The following is a 16,364-nucleotide window of genomic DNA, read 5'->3' on the forward strand; positions in this document are numbered from 1 at the left end:
CATAGCCAGTGGAAAACTATTGTTAGTGTGGCAAAATCGCACCCCGGGCTGTATTGCTGTACAAAGAAGTTTGTGCTTCTTTGTGCAGTGGAACAACTCCTCTGGTTGTTGGAAAACCAATGGATTGCTGTCACCTAGTACTATTTGTCACAGACCGCAAGGCCGGTCTGCGGGCGGGTCAATCGATCAGTCAGAAATCCTCTCACACGGTCATTTTGCTCATCACGAAGGGTAACCTGTCAGTTTATCAACCCGACGTCGCAATTTGATGAACTGACTCGCGGAGGGAGCGTTCAGACGCCAAAGGATTCACCACACACATACAATTCAAAGATCTGCCACCAAGCAGGTTACACAGCCCGCTACTGTAATTATGCTAATACTTCGAGAACGCTCTGTTAACCCTTTGCAGTATGCAGGAATCTGGGTCAGCTCTTATTATCTGAACCGGATTCACGCATACGGGTTATAAATGTACACTTCTATTAAACACGGTAGCGGTTTCAGGAGAATAGGTACGATTGTGTATGTTCAGCAACAGGTCATAACCGCTAAACGATTTTTTAAAACGTTTAGTAACAAAAATGCATTACATACAGTTATATACACCAATTAACATATACACACAAAGCTTAAAAATAAAAAGGGATCAAATTAGAAAGTTCTTACTTAGTTACGACTGAGCAGTCCATTTGGAGAATGAAGAAAGAGTCCAGTTTAAATGAGCTTTAAGAGTCCTTGGAAAAATGCATGCGTCGGTCCGTCTGTGGAACACATGCTCCAAGCTCTTCTTTAGCAGATGAAATGCTAAAGGACAGGGCAGGCTCTGCTGGCCCCCAGATTTATACAATCTTAGAATTGGGGCTGGGTTACCTCCAAACTAAGTGGAGGGAAGGCGGGGTTATCTCCTGGCAGCAAGGTTGCCACCCCCAGACTCAGAGCAAGAAAATGTAGCATTTATTAATAATTTGTGTGACTCCGCCCCAGATTGGCGCATCGCAGATCCGAGTCTATAGTCATAAGCGGCCTGCGACCCTGTATCGAATGAGGCTACACATGCCTATTCTATCGCATTCACTCTACGTAGGCTGAATAAAGCAGTTTCCCTACTGACTCCTGACAGTTGGAAAACTTTAAAATCGGTGAAATTACAGAACTGGCTTATAGGTATCCAAAAATGTAATTTTTGTCTTTCTGTGACAAGCCTATTTTGAAATACAAATACATTAAAATTTCCTTTGTTTGAGTCTACGAGTTTGGAGGGAATCTCTTATCTTACTGGTTGGATCTAGTTTCTGGGACATGAGCTGTGCAGCAAATGGCTCTGCCTAGGAGGTCAGACCACATGTGAAATTCCTTGCTGACCTCACAGGACATTGGGGAAGTTACTGTACTCTGCTTTTAAGAGGATAGAGGGAAAAGAAAGACATTTGTTTTAGTCTACACAGGACTGACAGTAATGGGCTGGACCATTACGCAAGTCGTTGGCGATTGCGCACGATTTTCCGTAATGTTCGTCACACTATTATTTTACATAGCAACCCTTAATTTCCAACAGTATATTTACACATGCAGCAGCATCCTTTCATATGTTTATTTTATTATATGTACCAGCACCTGACTTAGTTGTCACAAAGCATTTCTTATGCTGGGTACACACGTGCGTTCCTGCACTCGGTGCCAGACTCGATTCCCGGCTGCTCGATTATTTCTGGGCATTTTTGATCGCGTTTCGATGATTGTTAGCTCGATTCTCATGTAAAGTATGCCACATGTCGGAAATAATTGAGCGGCCGGAAATCGATGGGAATCGAGTGCGGGAACGCACCGTGCGTACCCAGCATTATTCGCCATGGTGACAAACTTTATCCAGTCCTAACTAATGCATTTCTTGGAGAAAAATATAAAACTTTGATACCCAGACTAGACTCCGTTTGAATTCTACACAGTTCTCTTACCTTAATACTTCCCCCTGGGGTTCTAGGAGAGGCAGTAGCTGCTTGTTGCATGATTCCATAACAGTGGTCATCAAGCTTTGGTCCTGAAGCATGTATTCATCAGTCCACAGGTTGACCAGTGACACACAGCCTGTGCATGTTTATTAGTGTTGGATTTTCCAGGAGGGGTTAGTGTTAGGCACTAGAAGGTGTTGGATAGTGTTATGCATAAGGAGTAGTGTTGGTGTTCTAATTTGGGATATTAAATCTAAAAACTCAAATTTTCCTGAACACCCCACTTCAAGTGCAAGGGAACAGGGTTACAGGGAGGTAGCTTAATTGCACTTCACATGACTCTGATGCTTCCTCCTTTCAGGAAGCATCAGAGTAATGTGAAGTGCAAGTAAGTAAACTCCTCGTTAACCTAGCCACTTGTTTGCGTGCTGACGTGTGGTGTTCAATATCTCAAATTCAAACACCAGCACTAATTAGGAGGGAGGGTTAGTGTTATGTATTAAGATTGAGGGCTAGTGTGAAAATGGACACTGGGTGAGTCAATAGGAAAACAATGGCAAGAACAAATTACCTATATCAGCATCGTCGGGCACCCAACTCACTAGATGCCACTGCAATATGTACTGTAGAAGTGGGGATAAGTAGTGACAACCACAAGCAGCTCTCCAGTCTTCTCACATGGCTCAGCCACTGGGCTTTCGTAAAACTGTCTCAACTGACAGGAGAGGGGGCAAGGAAGAGTAACTGACATCTAAGCCATTTGCGTAGACAGGCTTATTAACAGTAGATGGTGAGACCCCCTAAAGGGAAACTGATTTCAAACCTTTCATGTCCTCCATCTTTAGAGCCTTTTCACATAGATGACTTAACAGAGCTTTAACTGCACTGTTCAGCCATTGAACTGCCAGGAATGTGCTCCTTCCGGTTGCTCCCCAATATAACTGAATTGGAGCGTTTTGTAAGCACACTTATGAAGTGTGGTCACAGCTGGGTAAAAAACTGCCACATGTTGCCTCAAGTGGGCGGGTACCACTAACTCAGATGTACGTGGATGTGATGGGTGCTACCCCACCACCTGTGCTGAATGCTTGCAGCCGCCTTATAAATGAAGAGGAGCAGCTGACAGGAAGTGAACATACTACTATCAGCGATCCCTGTATCCCATAGTCCATCCCAAGAAAGGCCTCGAAAATCTAGCCTGAGAAAAAAAATCTGGAGTTGGAATCCCTACATTTGGCATGGTATTTACATAAACATACACCAAAATGCATGCATCTCCTTGCCAGTACCCCTGCTTGAAACAAAGCCTCTGTACTTGTGTGGTTGTATAAGGCTGTGATTTGCTATTCACTTGTATAATGCCTGAAGAGAGAAACAGAACTTTCCCTGAAACTTACATCTGTATATATATTTATTTAGCCATTGAAAAGTATTGCCTGCTACCTAACCCAACATCCTTTTGCCAAAGTCTAGCATAATGAGACAATGAAATACACTGCACACATTTGGAACAGGACTAACATACAAAAAGCATAACTATAAATTTAATGGTGGCTACTTATAAAAATGTGGAGTTCTGATCAAAGTTGGTAACCAGCCTGTGGATGCTTACTTCACTGACAGTCACTGCTGGCAGGATCCCAGATGGTAACCTTGGAGACCTCGGTGACAAATGCAAGCTCTACGGAAGCTTTAATCATCAAATCTCACAGCTGCAACATCTACTTCCAGTTACCAGCTCACTCACTCTCTACTAGAATTAGAGGGTCGTGTTTAGAAGTAGTGGGTGCGATATCCATCTTTTAAGGATCACTTAGTTGCATCCAGCAGATTTCAAGAGGGGCCTTAAAGAGAACCCGAGGTGGCTTCCTAAGAATGAAATCCGCACACGGAGAGGCTGGGTCTGCCTATATTGCCCAGCCTCTGTTGCTATCTAAATCCCCCCTAAGTTCCCCCTGCGCTCTGCTATGCCCCATAAATCACAGCCGCGCTGTCGACACGCAGCTGGCTGTGTTTACCTCTGTAGTTTCACTCTCACCGCTCCCCCCGCCTACTGCATAGCTCCGGTCCCCGCCCGCGTCCCTTCCCTCCAATCAGCGGGGAGGGAAGGGATGCGGCGGGGACCGGAGCTATTCAGGAGGCGTGGGAGTGGCGAGAGTGACACTACAGGAGAGGTAAACACAGCCCGCTGCGACACGCTGCGTGTCGACAGCACGGCTGTGGTTTATGGGGCATAGCAGAGCGCAGCAGGAACTTGAGGGGGGATTGAGATAGCAAGAGAGGCTGGGCAGTATAGGCAGACCCAGCCTCTGTGTGCGGATTTCATTCTTAGGAAGCCACCTCGGGTTCTCTTTAAAGAGAAACCCCATTGAAAATAATGTAATAAAAGTGCTTCATTTTTACAATAATTGTGTATAAATGATTTAGTCAGTGTTTGCCCATTGTAAAAGCTTTTTATTTGTAAAAGCATTTATCACATGGTGACATTTTTACTGCTGGCAGGTGATGTCAGTGGAAGTAGCTGCTGCTTGCTTTTTTTGGCAGTTGGAAACATCTGTAAACAGCTATTTCCCACAACGCAACAAGGTTCACAGACAGGAAACTGCCAGGACCATGGTCTTCAAAGTTTCATGTGGGAGGGGTTTCACCACAATATCAGCCATACAGAGCCTCCTGATGATCTGTTTGTGAAAAGGAAAAGATTTCTCATGTAAAAGGGGGTATCAGCTACTGATTGGGATGAAGTTCAATTATTGGTTACGGTTACTCTTTAAGGGATGGGGTGAAATCAGAGCAAGAAATCAAGGCCCAGCCATGGACAAGGATATCTGGTTTTCCATTATTTTGCCTAGAGATCCATTTCAAAATAAACTTGTATAAAAAAGAAATAAATGAACAAACGTAAGTGATAAAAATGAATTGCCATCCCCTTTTCTGGCCCACCGGTTTTCTTATTCATGTTTTAAATCTCTCATTTGATATCCCACCACCCAAAGTTAATATGTTTGAATTGCCTTCCTTTGTGTAAGTGTTAATGACTGTTAATTTATAAATAAAACAAAAATATGTCTGATTGCTAAGGGAAACAAGCACAAATATTTTCCCAACATGAAGTCACTTTATCTCCTCATAAACTATTATACTACGCTCATTGAAGACTGGTGCCCACTGAATTTGCAAGCAGACTAGAGCTGGTGAAAGTGAATGCGGGCTAGGAAGAGAGGGTAAGATTTGCACAATTTGCAATGGGGGCTGAATCTCACATCCCATTGTAGGTATTGTCTTGCATACACTAAAGCCTAGGTTCTCAACATGTGGTACGCGTACTCCAGGGGGTACTTCTGATGGTTCCAGGGGGTACTCAGGCTTAATATACTTAACCAAGTATAACAAATTTAGAGTTTTAGGAAATTATAGATCTTATTAAAGAGACTCCGTAACAAAAATTTCATCCTGTTTTTTATCATCCTACAAGTTCCAAAAGCTATTCTAATGTGTTCTGGCTTATTGCAGCACGTTCTACTATCACCATCTCTGTAATAAATCAACTTATCTCTCTCTTGTCAGACTTGTCAGCCTGTGTCTGGAAGGCTGCCAAGTTCTTCAGTATTGTGGTTCTGTGATGCATCTCCCCCCTCCAGGCCTCTCTCTGCACACTGCCTGTGTATTATTTAGATTAGGACAGCTTCTCTCTTCTCTCTTATCTTTTACAAGCCGGATAAATCCTCCTCTGAGCTGGCCGGGCTTTCACATACTGAGGAATTACATACAGGCAGAGCTGTCTGCACTCTGCAGGAAGAAACAGCCTGACACTTCAGTGGAAGATAGCTGCAGGGGGAAAGAAACACACAAATGATCTCTTGAGATTCAAAAGGAAGGGTGTATACAGCCTGCTTGTGTATGAATGTATTTTCTATGTGTGGACATACTGTACATCAACCTACTTCCTGTTTTGGTGGCCATTTTGTTTGTTTATAAACAAACTTTTTAAAACTGTTTTTAAACACTTTTAATGCTGCGAGGAGCGGCGAAATTGTGACAGAGGGTAATAGATGTCCCCTAACGCACTGGTATGTTTACTTTTGTGCGATTTTAACAATACAGATTCTCTTTAAACAACACCAAATTAGGTGTTTTAGCTAATTAAAAAAAATAGTAAATGCTTGGAAATGATTTAGAACCAATTATCATGTACTACGATTAAATATATATGTGTCAAGGGGTACTTGTGATAATGTTTACTATACTAGGGGGTACTTGGTAAGTATAGGGATTTCAAAGGGGTACATACCAATAAAGTGTTGAGAAACACTGCACTAAAGGATCAAACCCATAGTCTTTAAGGGGAGTGCAACAGCTGAAAAAGAGGGATTGGCCCTCTATGCAGTATTCAACAAAGAAAAGAGCTGGCACATCCAAAGTTAATCTTTATTGGTTCCATGTAAAAGCATATGGCCAGCGTTTTGGAGCCACGTAGGGCCCCTTTATCAAGGCAATGTTTGCTTGGAAGCAAAAATCTGTCTGTCGCTGTACAAAAGTTCCTGTAGAGGAAGTGGGAGTCTGGCTCCTCTTGACGCTTGCATGCAGTGATGTGTATTCCTCTGGGATCAGCAGCTAAGCAGCAGTCTGGGATTAGCAAAACGCTGTGCAACAGCCTCATACTCACCTACCCATGCAATGTTCTCTCCAGGCTCTTTTAGCTGGGTGCTCCACCCGGCTAGTTTTGGTCAGTACCCGGCTGTCATTGGCTCGCCTCCTCCTATGCTGTAAGCAAAGTTGCGCACAGAAGCACTGGCCCTGCATTCTCTCATATTGCCCCACCCAGCTACTTTTTCATACCACCCGGCTACAATTTCATACCACCCAGCTGGAAAAAAATGCTAGGGAGAACACTGCCATGTGAGAAATACATGAAAAACAAACAAACAAACAAAAAAAAAAAACTCATGTTTTCACAAAGAGAAGGGTTCTATAGGTGTTGTTTATTTCCAAAAACACAAGAGCGATATACGAACTGACATGAAAAATACCATTGAAGGGAACGATATTTACCCCAGTAAACCTGTGGCCATACATTTTGTGAAGTACAAACATTTGATTAGTGGCCTAGTGAAAAAGTCCTATGCCAAGACGCAGATGTGACTATGACCATATACATCTTTATCGTGAACGTTTTTGGATTCATACACTTAACACTGTGCAAACGCATGGACTGAATTCCTACGATTCCTTTACAAGAGTTATGGGTGTCTGATTATTATGTACCGTTTACCCCCTTGTTTTTCCCTCCTCCAAAAGAGAGACGCGGTTATATATTTGATACTTATGTGGGGATGATTAGAGAATTTCCAGTACAGATTGACACATTTCTTAATGTATTGCCCTATTTGGCACCTTTCTTATGGAAGTAGCTGATGAATTTACGTTACATTTTGTAAATTTTTCATAATCGTTAGTTTATAGTGTCTCTAGGCTGCTTTTTTTTTTTTTTTTTTTAAAGAAGGCTGCGGATCCCAGAGGAATACACATCACTGCGTGCGAGTGTCTAGAGAAGCCAGACTCCCACTTCCTCTACAGGAACCTCTGTACAGCAGCAGACAGATTTCTGCCTCTGAGCAAACATTGCCTTGATAAAAGGGCCCAATGTGGCTCCGAAACGATGGCCATATGCTTTTACATGGAATCAATAAAGATTAACTTTGCATGTGCCAGCGCTTTTCTTTATTGAATCTCACATCCTTCACACATGAAAAATAAAAGGAAATTTTAGACAAAGAAAACTTAGTGAACCCAGACATGGAGCAGTTACAATACAATATATGTAATGTTCTTACAGGTTTGCTTGACTTAATTTATACACAGGTTCAATTTAAAGCACATCTAAAAGTGAAAGGGATATGGAGGCTGACATTTCTTTCCTTTTAAACAATGCAAATTGCCTGGTTGTCCTGCTGAACCTCTGCCTCTAAAAGTGTCCATTAACGATACAATCTCCCAAACAATTGATCTGCAGTGTTCTCCCCAGGATCTTTTAGCCGGGTGCTCCACCCGGCTAGTTTTGGTGAGCACCCGGCTGTCGTGGGCTCACCACCTCCTATTCTGTACGCAGAGTTGCACACAGAAGCACCGGGCGTGCATTCTCTCATCGCGCCCCACCCGGCTACTTTTTGATGCCACCCGGCAACTTTTTCATGCCACCCGGCTGGAAAAAAATTCTGGGGAGAACACTGATCTGTATTTCAGAACAATTCTTTTAGTCTGCTAGGATTGCTTATGATTTTGCCCTCTGTTGGTGGGACTGAAAGATCGTTTACGATCTATCACAAAGATCAGACAGTCAATCATTCAGGAAATTGGATAATTAACGGGCACCTTAATACCATTGATCATAAACAAGCAGGCATGCATGATCAGGTGTTTCTCACTGAAGTCTGCAGGATCTGTATGTGTCTTTTGCTACTATGGTACAATAATTTACTGCTACAAATTGCACAGAAATCCAGGTTTGAGACCCAGTCATCCCTTCTCCTTGCTGAAGTCTGCAGGATGCCAGGCAACCGGTATTCTTTGAATAGGAAATAAATATGGCAGCCTTCCTATTTCTCTCACTTCAGGGATCTTTTCAAGGACACCTGAAGGGGCTGATAACTCAGCTGATAATCAGGCTTGTATATGGCAGCCCGCGGACCCCCAAACCTTGAGAGCGAGCCATCAGGCGGGTCTATTCAACCCCAGCGACGCCGAGCCTACTGTTTGCACCACTTCCCCGCCCGCCATGTGACATCACGCACTGCTCGTCGTCCTTCCGCTTAGCAACATAGCACACTGTCAGCTACACAGCTGATGCGTGTGTGCAGCCCGGCCCAACAATGTCACCCAAGGGGACCAGGTCCTGATCCCCGATGGGTGACATCCGTCAAAGGTGTGTGCCTACCTGCCTGTGGTAGATAAAAATATCTCTGACTCCACCTGGTCTATTATTTACAAATAATTAGTGCGGAGAGTTAAAGTGCCAAAATGCAGCATAAACCAATGGGGAACAGCTGGCAGACTGACAAATAATAAAAGAGAAAATAAAACATACAACTAAAAGTGAAACAGAAACAATGACTCCATCCCTGACTTTCCCCACTGAAAACAAAAGGTTATGCCAGGCTTTGAGAAATAAATGGTATGAAGCCTTTAAAAAATGGCAACATTTGCAATGCAGATTCTGAAGGAGTGTTCTGAGACATGACAGAAACAAGACGCAGAATTTTCCCAGAGCATCTTTATAAAATAGGCAACATTGTTAATACTAAGATTGCAAGCTTGTGAAAAACACAAAACCTGTGTAAGGGCTGGTTCAGATGGACGTTTGGAGGCGTTGCGTTCGTTGGCGTCGCGTTTAGCAGCGTTCGTGTGCGTTTGGATGCGGTCGCGTTTTTTCTTCCCCTAGAGGGACATTAGCCGTCGCGGTTAACCTCCCCTGAAAGCTACATGTAGCTTCCAGGGGCTCCTTGAACGCCAGGGAAAATCGGGACCCAAACGCCGCGTTTGTGTAAACGCGCTTGAAAGCTTGGTACAAACGCTCCCATTCACTTGAATGGGAGCGTTTAACACCAAGCCCTGAACGCTGGCTGTAAACGCTCTGCAAACGTCCGTCTGAACCAGCCCTAACTTGGGAATTATATGATGGAGTAAATATATTAAACTCATCCAATGTGAACAATGTGTCCTAAAATGATTTGTCTTTTTATCTGAATATTTAATGGATAAACTGTAGATCCTCACTACACACCTTTACAATTTTATTTATTAAAGAATATGCGGATGATGAATAAAACAAAACAGAATCAACATGAACTAATTAGCATTTGGTTTATACAGTATTATGCATGCCACAATACAAGAAACACTACGCATCTAACAACTGGAGTAAGAATTACCAACTGGATAGTAAAACTAATATTCCTATAGACAAATCTTTTGTCCAGTATGTGACTATTTACCGTAAGTTAACCCTGAAATAAAAATAGACAATGATATAAAGAATTATTTTTTTATCAGTTACCTGCATTTAGAATGGATTCTCAGCTACATAGGAGTTATCACCATAATTCAGTGAACAGAAAGAATTACACTACAGCCCGACTGCTGAGAAATTTCCATTGAGCCCTAAATTCTTTACTCTTAAGGCGCATACACACGCCGTACTTTATCAAACTACGGGTCCGTCAGACCCTCCCGCGGGGCGGTCATTCTGAAGACAGTTGCACGTGAGTACAAGCTTCTACTCGTGCAACTGTCGTCAGAACGACCGCCCCGCGGGAGGGTCTGATGGACCCGTAATTTGAAAAAGTATGGTGTGTGTACGTGCCTTTAGCCCTTCGGTTCGAAAAATAAACAAAAACAGGAACACAGCCAAGTTCTTAGTTCTATTTAGCATTGGGCCTGTACATACGCATCTCATCATGGGCCTGATGCACAAAGCAGCAGTAAAATTGCCTTGTGCAGGCAGTACACTGCAACTTTACTGGTACTAACGGCAGGGAGGCAGTACGCATTCGCTTGTTAGCACAAAGCACGTTATTGGGGTTAAGCACTTTATGCAGCCAGGGTGACTCGCACACTGCACTGGTAATTTGTGGTACCACAGCAAACCCTTCTCAATTACTGTTGCCCACAAGGGTCTGATACTATGGCGCGAAGAGGAGGGAGGGATGAAGTGTAGTGCAGGATGAGTGAGTGGGAGAACAATGAGAGCTCGGGGTCACTTGGGCATTGGATATAGGTGATGATTGGGGGGTGATGATGGGCGCTCTCATATACACACTGGATTCTCGCCCATGGTGGGTTTTTTTCAGCTGTCTCAGCAGAGTTTGATCTAGCAGGCGTACGTATTTCAATTAGGACTCAAGATTAAAAACTAATATGCTATATTTACCAAACCACTGCTTCATAGGATGTGTTACAATTTTGCTCCTACAAGGACACCTGGAATAGTCACTAATGTTTGCAAATTGATCAAATACCAGCCAAAACATCTTAGATCAGCCTTTCTCCCCTGGAGGAACCCTGCAAATAACTTTGGGATATCAGGGAACCCCTGCAAACAATTTTTTGATCTCGAGGAACCCTTGCATTTATTTTGCAGGAGGCATGGTCTTTAAAAGTATGTGTGGCTGTTTATTTCACTACCACTCATTATACTGTCTCCTGACCCCCCAATTTAGTGCTTTTTGTTGAAGTATCCCTTATTATAATGTGCTCTATTATACTACCCCCATGATGGGGGAAAATGCCAAGGAACCCTTGCAGAGTACCCGAGGAACCCTGGTTGAGTAAGCCTGTCTTAGATGCTCTAAAATACTGACATAAGTTTTTAGGAATAAAGTGAAGAATCCAGTTTAACTGTACACTTCAGTACTTGCCATGTTCATTTTTACACCAGAAGTACAGTTCTACAATGCTTTGTTTATCCTGCACAATCCACGCTACACACACACACACACACACACACACACTACATCAGAGCAATCAGTGCCCTCTATAAGGCAGTACACAAGTAAACAGGAACATATAGTTAGAACTCATTAAAGATCATTATACTACTTACACCTGAGAGATGATTTGCATTTTCCTCCTCAGATGGACAAGAATGGACATCCTCCTGGGAACGCTGTGATAGACTATTGGGGACCTCTGACCTCTTTCCTGATAGAGGCTGTGTGTCTGAACTATCAGTCTCCTCTGCATGTTGTCTTGGGCTCTGTTGTAGATTTTGTTGGTCACCATTCTCTATGATTTCTTCTATATCTCCTTGGCTGTACTTTTCCTGGCTATCTTTTATAGAGCTTGCAGAAGAAGCGCATAGTTGAATTGGTTGCCCATACTTAGCTTTGTGCAAGAGCTGTCTCTGGACCTTTTTCAAACTTTTCTCATACACCTCTAGTTGGCACATGATTACTTTAGTATATGTACTGGGATCAAGACCCTTTGGACAGAAAGGAATGCCCCAGTAGTAGTGAACACTATTGTCATTGTGCTGTTCTGTTGCACTCGCACAAGCAGAACCTTCAGAACTGGATTCAGGAACCACATCCTTATTGTCCACTATGGCATTCCTAGCGTTTGGCTTTTTACCGCATAGCCCTTTACTGTGAGATGAACTTTCTTCTATTGACAGTTCATTCTCTACTTGTGATCTTTGTGAATATCCTGAGCAATGATCACCTACTTCACCTGATAACTTTACATCACTTATGCTCTTGTCTGGAAATAACCTGCATGGGAGCAATCCATGTGCAAATGGGGACCGTACTGGAAAAACCGGACTTAAAGGCGTTTTAAGTGGTGAGGTAGTGGCAAAGTCATGGCTGTTACTTTGGGATAAAGATGGTGATTTGCAACTTGGAAAAGGGTCCCGGAAATTTGGAGACAAAATAATACTGGAGCTTTCCACAATGTCTTGGCTCAGACGTGTCAAAAGTACCTTAGGGACTTGTGAAGAGCTTGGAGTCTTTTGAGAAAAATGCTGCTCTTCACTTTGTTCTTTTAAAGAAATGTCCTCTTTGCCAGGAGACAACTCGGCTGTTAGATCTAGACTCATGCAAGCAACAGAGTTTTGTTTTCCAACTTTGTGACTCTCCGTTCTAGGAGAAGAGTCCCGATAGTTTGGAGACACAGCAACACTGGAACTTTGCAAAACATCTTGGCTTAAACGTGTTAAAAGCACCTTGGGGTTTTGTGGTGAGCCTTGATTAGAGCTTTGAGATTGCTGGGAGAAATGTTGTTGTTCTTGTTCCTTAAAAACAACCTCCTCTTCATCAGAAGACAACTCGGCTGTTAAATCATGAACAATGACAGCAGTAGAATCAACAGGCCTGTTGCAGCTCTAAAACGAGAGTACAATTTCCATATATCAGTACAAATCCTTCCATTACAGATGCTTGAACATCTTATTGCCTTTGCTGTATGGTTTCACTTCCTACATCTATCTCAAGACACTGGTAGTGTATAGGGTGGTGCATATGAAACTGGCCCCGGCTGCTGCCACCAGCCCATGAGTATAAAGTCAGGTGCTGGCCAGCCTGTCCCTGTGCGCATGTACGCTCTCCCTTAATGTATCTAAGGTTATGCACTTAGAATTTAACCATTTCAGCCTGCGGGGATTTTTCACCTTATGCATCAGAGCAATTTTCACCTCCCATTTATTCGCTAATAACTTTATCACTAATCACAATTTATTGATCTATATCTTGTTTTTTCCGCCACTAATTAGGCTTTCTTTGGGTGGTACATTTTGCTAAGAATTATTTTTTTATAAATGCATTTTAACAGGATTAATAAGAAAAAAAAATATTTCTCAGTTTTCGGCCATTATAGCTTTAAAATAATCCACGCTACCATAATTAAAACCTATGTATTTTATTTGTCCGTTTGTCTCGGTTATGACACCATTTAAATTTTGTCCCTATCACAATGTATGGCGCCAATATTTTATTTGGAAATAAAGGTGCATTTTTTCCATTTTGCGTCCATCACTATTTACAAGCTTATAATTTTAAAAATGTTGTAGTATACCCCCTTCAAATGCATATTTAAAAAGTTCAGACCCTTAGGTAACTGTTAATTGTAATTTTTTTTTTCCATTAAAGCAGTAGAATCAGCCTATGCCAGGGAAAAAAAAACACATATATACGTAAGTAGATAAATACTTGATCTACTTAACACATGTATTATACTGTCCACGTTTTGATTTCAGTGAATGTTATATAGTAAATGACGAGAATTCTGTTCCTGGTGGGGGCCATGTCTTTTGCCCACAGTTAAGGCTAACTCATGATGTCATTTCTGCCCTTTACTTTTTTTCTGGTCTCCTCTAATCGCTGAGTCACCTCAGCCTTGCTTGTAAAACACAAGTGAGTAGGGGATTAGGTTTCAGCTAAGAAGCTGGCAGGGAAATAAAGGGAAGAGGAGGAATAGATTATAGATAAAAAGAACCCCCAGCATGCAATTCTTTGGCAGGACTACTAAAGTGCCAGTGTTTCTTAACCCTCCTGGCGGTTTGCTAAAAAATCGCCAGGGGGCAGCAAATCTTTTTTTTTTTTTTTTCATGTAGCGAGACAAAGTCTCGCTACATGATAGCCGCTGCTCAGCGGCATCCCCCCAGCCCCTCCGATCGCCGCCGGCGATCGGCGATCAGGAGATCCCGTTCAAAGAACGGGATCTCCTGGAGGGCTTCCCCCGTCGCCATGGCGACGGGGTGGGATGACGTTAACGACGTCGTGACGTCATAGGGGATTCCGATCCATCCCATAGAGCTGCCTGGCACTGATTGGCCAGGCAGCGCACGGGGTCTGGGGGGGGGGGGGGCGGCTGCGGCGCGACGGATCGGCGGGTAGCGGCGGCGATCGGGCACTGCACGCAGCTAGCAAAGTGCTAGCTGCGTGCAGGAAAAAAAAAATTATGCAAATCGGCCCAGCGGGGCCTGAGCGGTGCCTTCCGGCGGCATAGCCCGAGCTCAGCTCGGGCTTACCGCCAGGAAGGTTAAGTATGTGATAACTCCAAATCATAACAGCAGAAAAAGTTTTGAAAGTTTTAAATGCAGGATTAGCATCTTTATCACTTAATACACTCAGACCAGTTGCTGTTGAAATTTGATTTTTATGGTGACGATACCGCTTTAACATTTTTTATTTGGGTAATACTTTGTTGTGGGAAATAAACAGTTAATGTTTAATGTTATTATATGTGTAAATTGTAATGTAAAAAATATGTAGATGTAGTTTTACAATTTGGCCACAAGATGACCACCTACAGCTAAGCTGAAGCACAAGGGGGACGCGGAAAATTGTACATGCAGAAAGACTGAAGCCTCTAGTAAGAGCACTTTGGTTTTTCTGCTGGGGACACGGATCAGTGATCTGGAACCATGTTCCCGTTCACTGATCCCAGGGCTACCGGGGGACAGCACGGGGGCACGGGATCGAGCGCAGCACCGCAGCAGAGCAGCAGGCTGGACGTGAGCTTCACGTCCGGGCGGCAGAAATGGTTAATTTTGGGAGTTTACGCCCACTTTAATGTTCTGCTGATGACACAGCTATCTCAGAGTCAACTCCTATGTTAAACAAGGTTATTTAAATGCAATAATTGCTGTGATTCTTGTAGAAACTCTTCTGTTTGAGTGTGGCAGCTGCAGGGAATGCCTCAGCACAGGTACAGCACTTCGTGCATAACTTATAGTTTACATGTTTACACATTTCTTCCTATACTTTAGTATTAACCCAGGCTTAGATTATACAGGTCCACTTTTCCAAAGAGAAGAAAAACAATCTTTATCAAAAGAGGAGGAAGAAGGAGGAAAAGGGAGGAGTACTGGTTGAACTCGATGGACGTATGTCTTTTTTCAACCAAAATAACTATGTAACTATGTAAAAACACTTTCTGAATTAAATTATACAACACCGTAAACTGTCTGGCTAGGAATGTCCCTATAGAAGAACAAAACATGTTAAAACTTTAAATTTGACATTCTTAAAAATATTAAAATATTGAGGTTGTTGTGATGCCCAAGGCTACATTATAGAGACTGGGGAGTGAGCCTAGTCTGCCCTAATAAGTACAGAGAGCTCAGAATCCCTGCTTTTGCTCACTCTCAGCCCATACAAATCAGAATCAGAATCATTTTATTTTGAAAGCATGACTGGGTCATGCCCGGAATTGTTTTTGGCACAATATATATAGCTCAGGAAGAAAACCTAGATAGATATATAGATAAATAGCAGCGAACAGCAGAGGCATCAAGTTAACATTACATTGCAATATACATCACAGTTCCCACTGTGGCACTGAGATGACTGACAGTCTTGTAGGCTGGTTGATTTGGTTTGCTGATCAGCCGTAGCATGGCCAGCCCTGCCGCTCAATGGGGCTTGCGTTGATGGTAGTATGTAGAGGGAATTTAGGAGGCTGACCGCCAAGGGGAAGAAAGAGAGTTTGTGTCTCGTGGTCTTTGTGGAGATGGCCTGTAGTCTCCGGCCCAATGGCAGCAGGTTGAAGTAGCGGTGGCCTGGGTGTGAGGGATCATTGGCAATCCTCAGTGCCCTGGATTGCAGCCTTTTGTTATGTAGTAGGGCAAGTGAGGGGAGGGGGCACCCAATGATCCTCTCCGCTGACCTGATGACTCTCTGTAGTTTGTCCTTGTCACGGGCGGTGGCGCCAGCATACCAGACCAAGATGGAAGAGCAGAGGATCGACTCAATGGTGGTGGCATAGAAGCTGGTTAGAATTCCTTGAATCATGCCGAACTTTCTCAGCTGGTGAAGAAGAATCTCTGCTGGGCTTTCCGTTGGGTGGCAGTGATGTTGGGCTTCCAGCTGAGATCACTGGAGATAGTAGTACCCAGAAGCCAGGCGCAGGGCACTCTGG

At 43.3% G+C, this 16,364-nt stretch overlaps 1 protein-coding gene across 5 annotated transcripts in view; it reads right to left on the reverse strand.

Annotated features, from left to right (window-relative positions):
- UIMC1 (ubiquitin interaction motif containing 1) overlaps positions 1–16,364 on the reverse strand; it is a 209,430-nt gene that overhangs the window by 149,494 nt on the left and 43,572 nt on the right. For all 5 annotated transcript variants that reach the window (XM_068277053.1, XM_068277054.1, XM_068277058.1 and 2 more), the window contains exon 5: positions 11,551–12,828. In XM_068277053.1, coding sequence (XP_068133154.1) covers positions 11,551–12,828 — 1,278 coding nt within the window. The remainder of the gene's footprint in view (positions 1–11,550; positions 12,829–16,364) is intronic.

Source organism: Hyperolius riggenbachi, chromosome 3, assembly GCF_040937935.1.
Source record: "Hyperolius riggenbachi isolate aHypRig1 chromosome 3, aHypRig1.pri, whole genome shotgun sequence".
Classification (NCBI taxonomy): Eukaryota; Metazoa; Chordata; class Amphibia; order Anura; family Hyperoliidae; genus Hyperolius; species Hyperolius riggenbachi.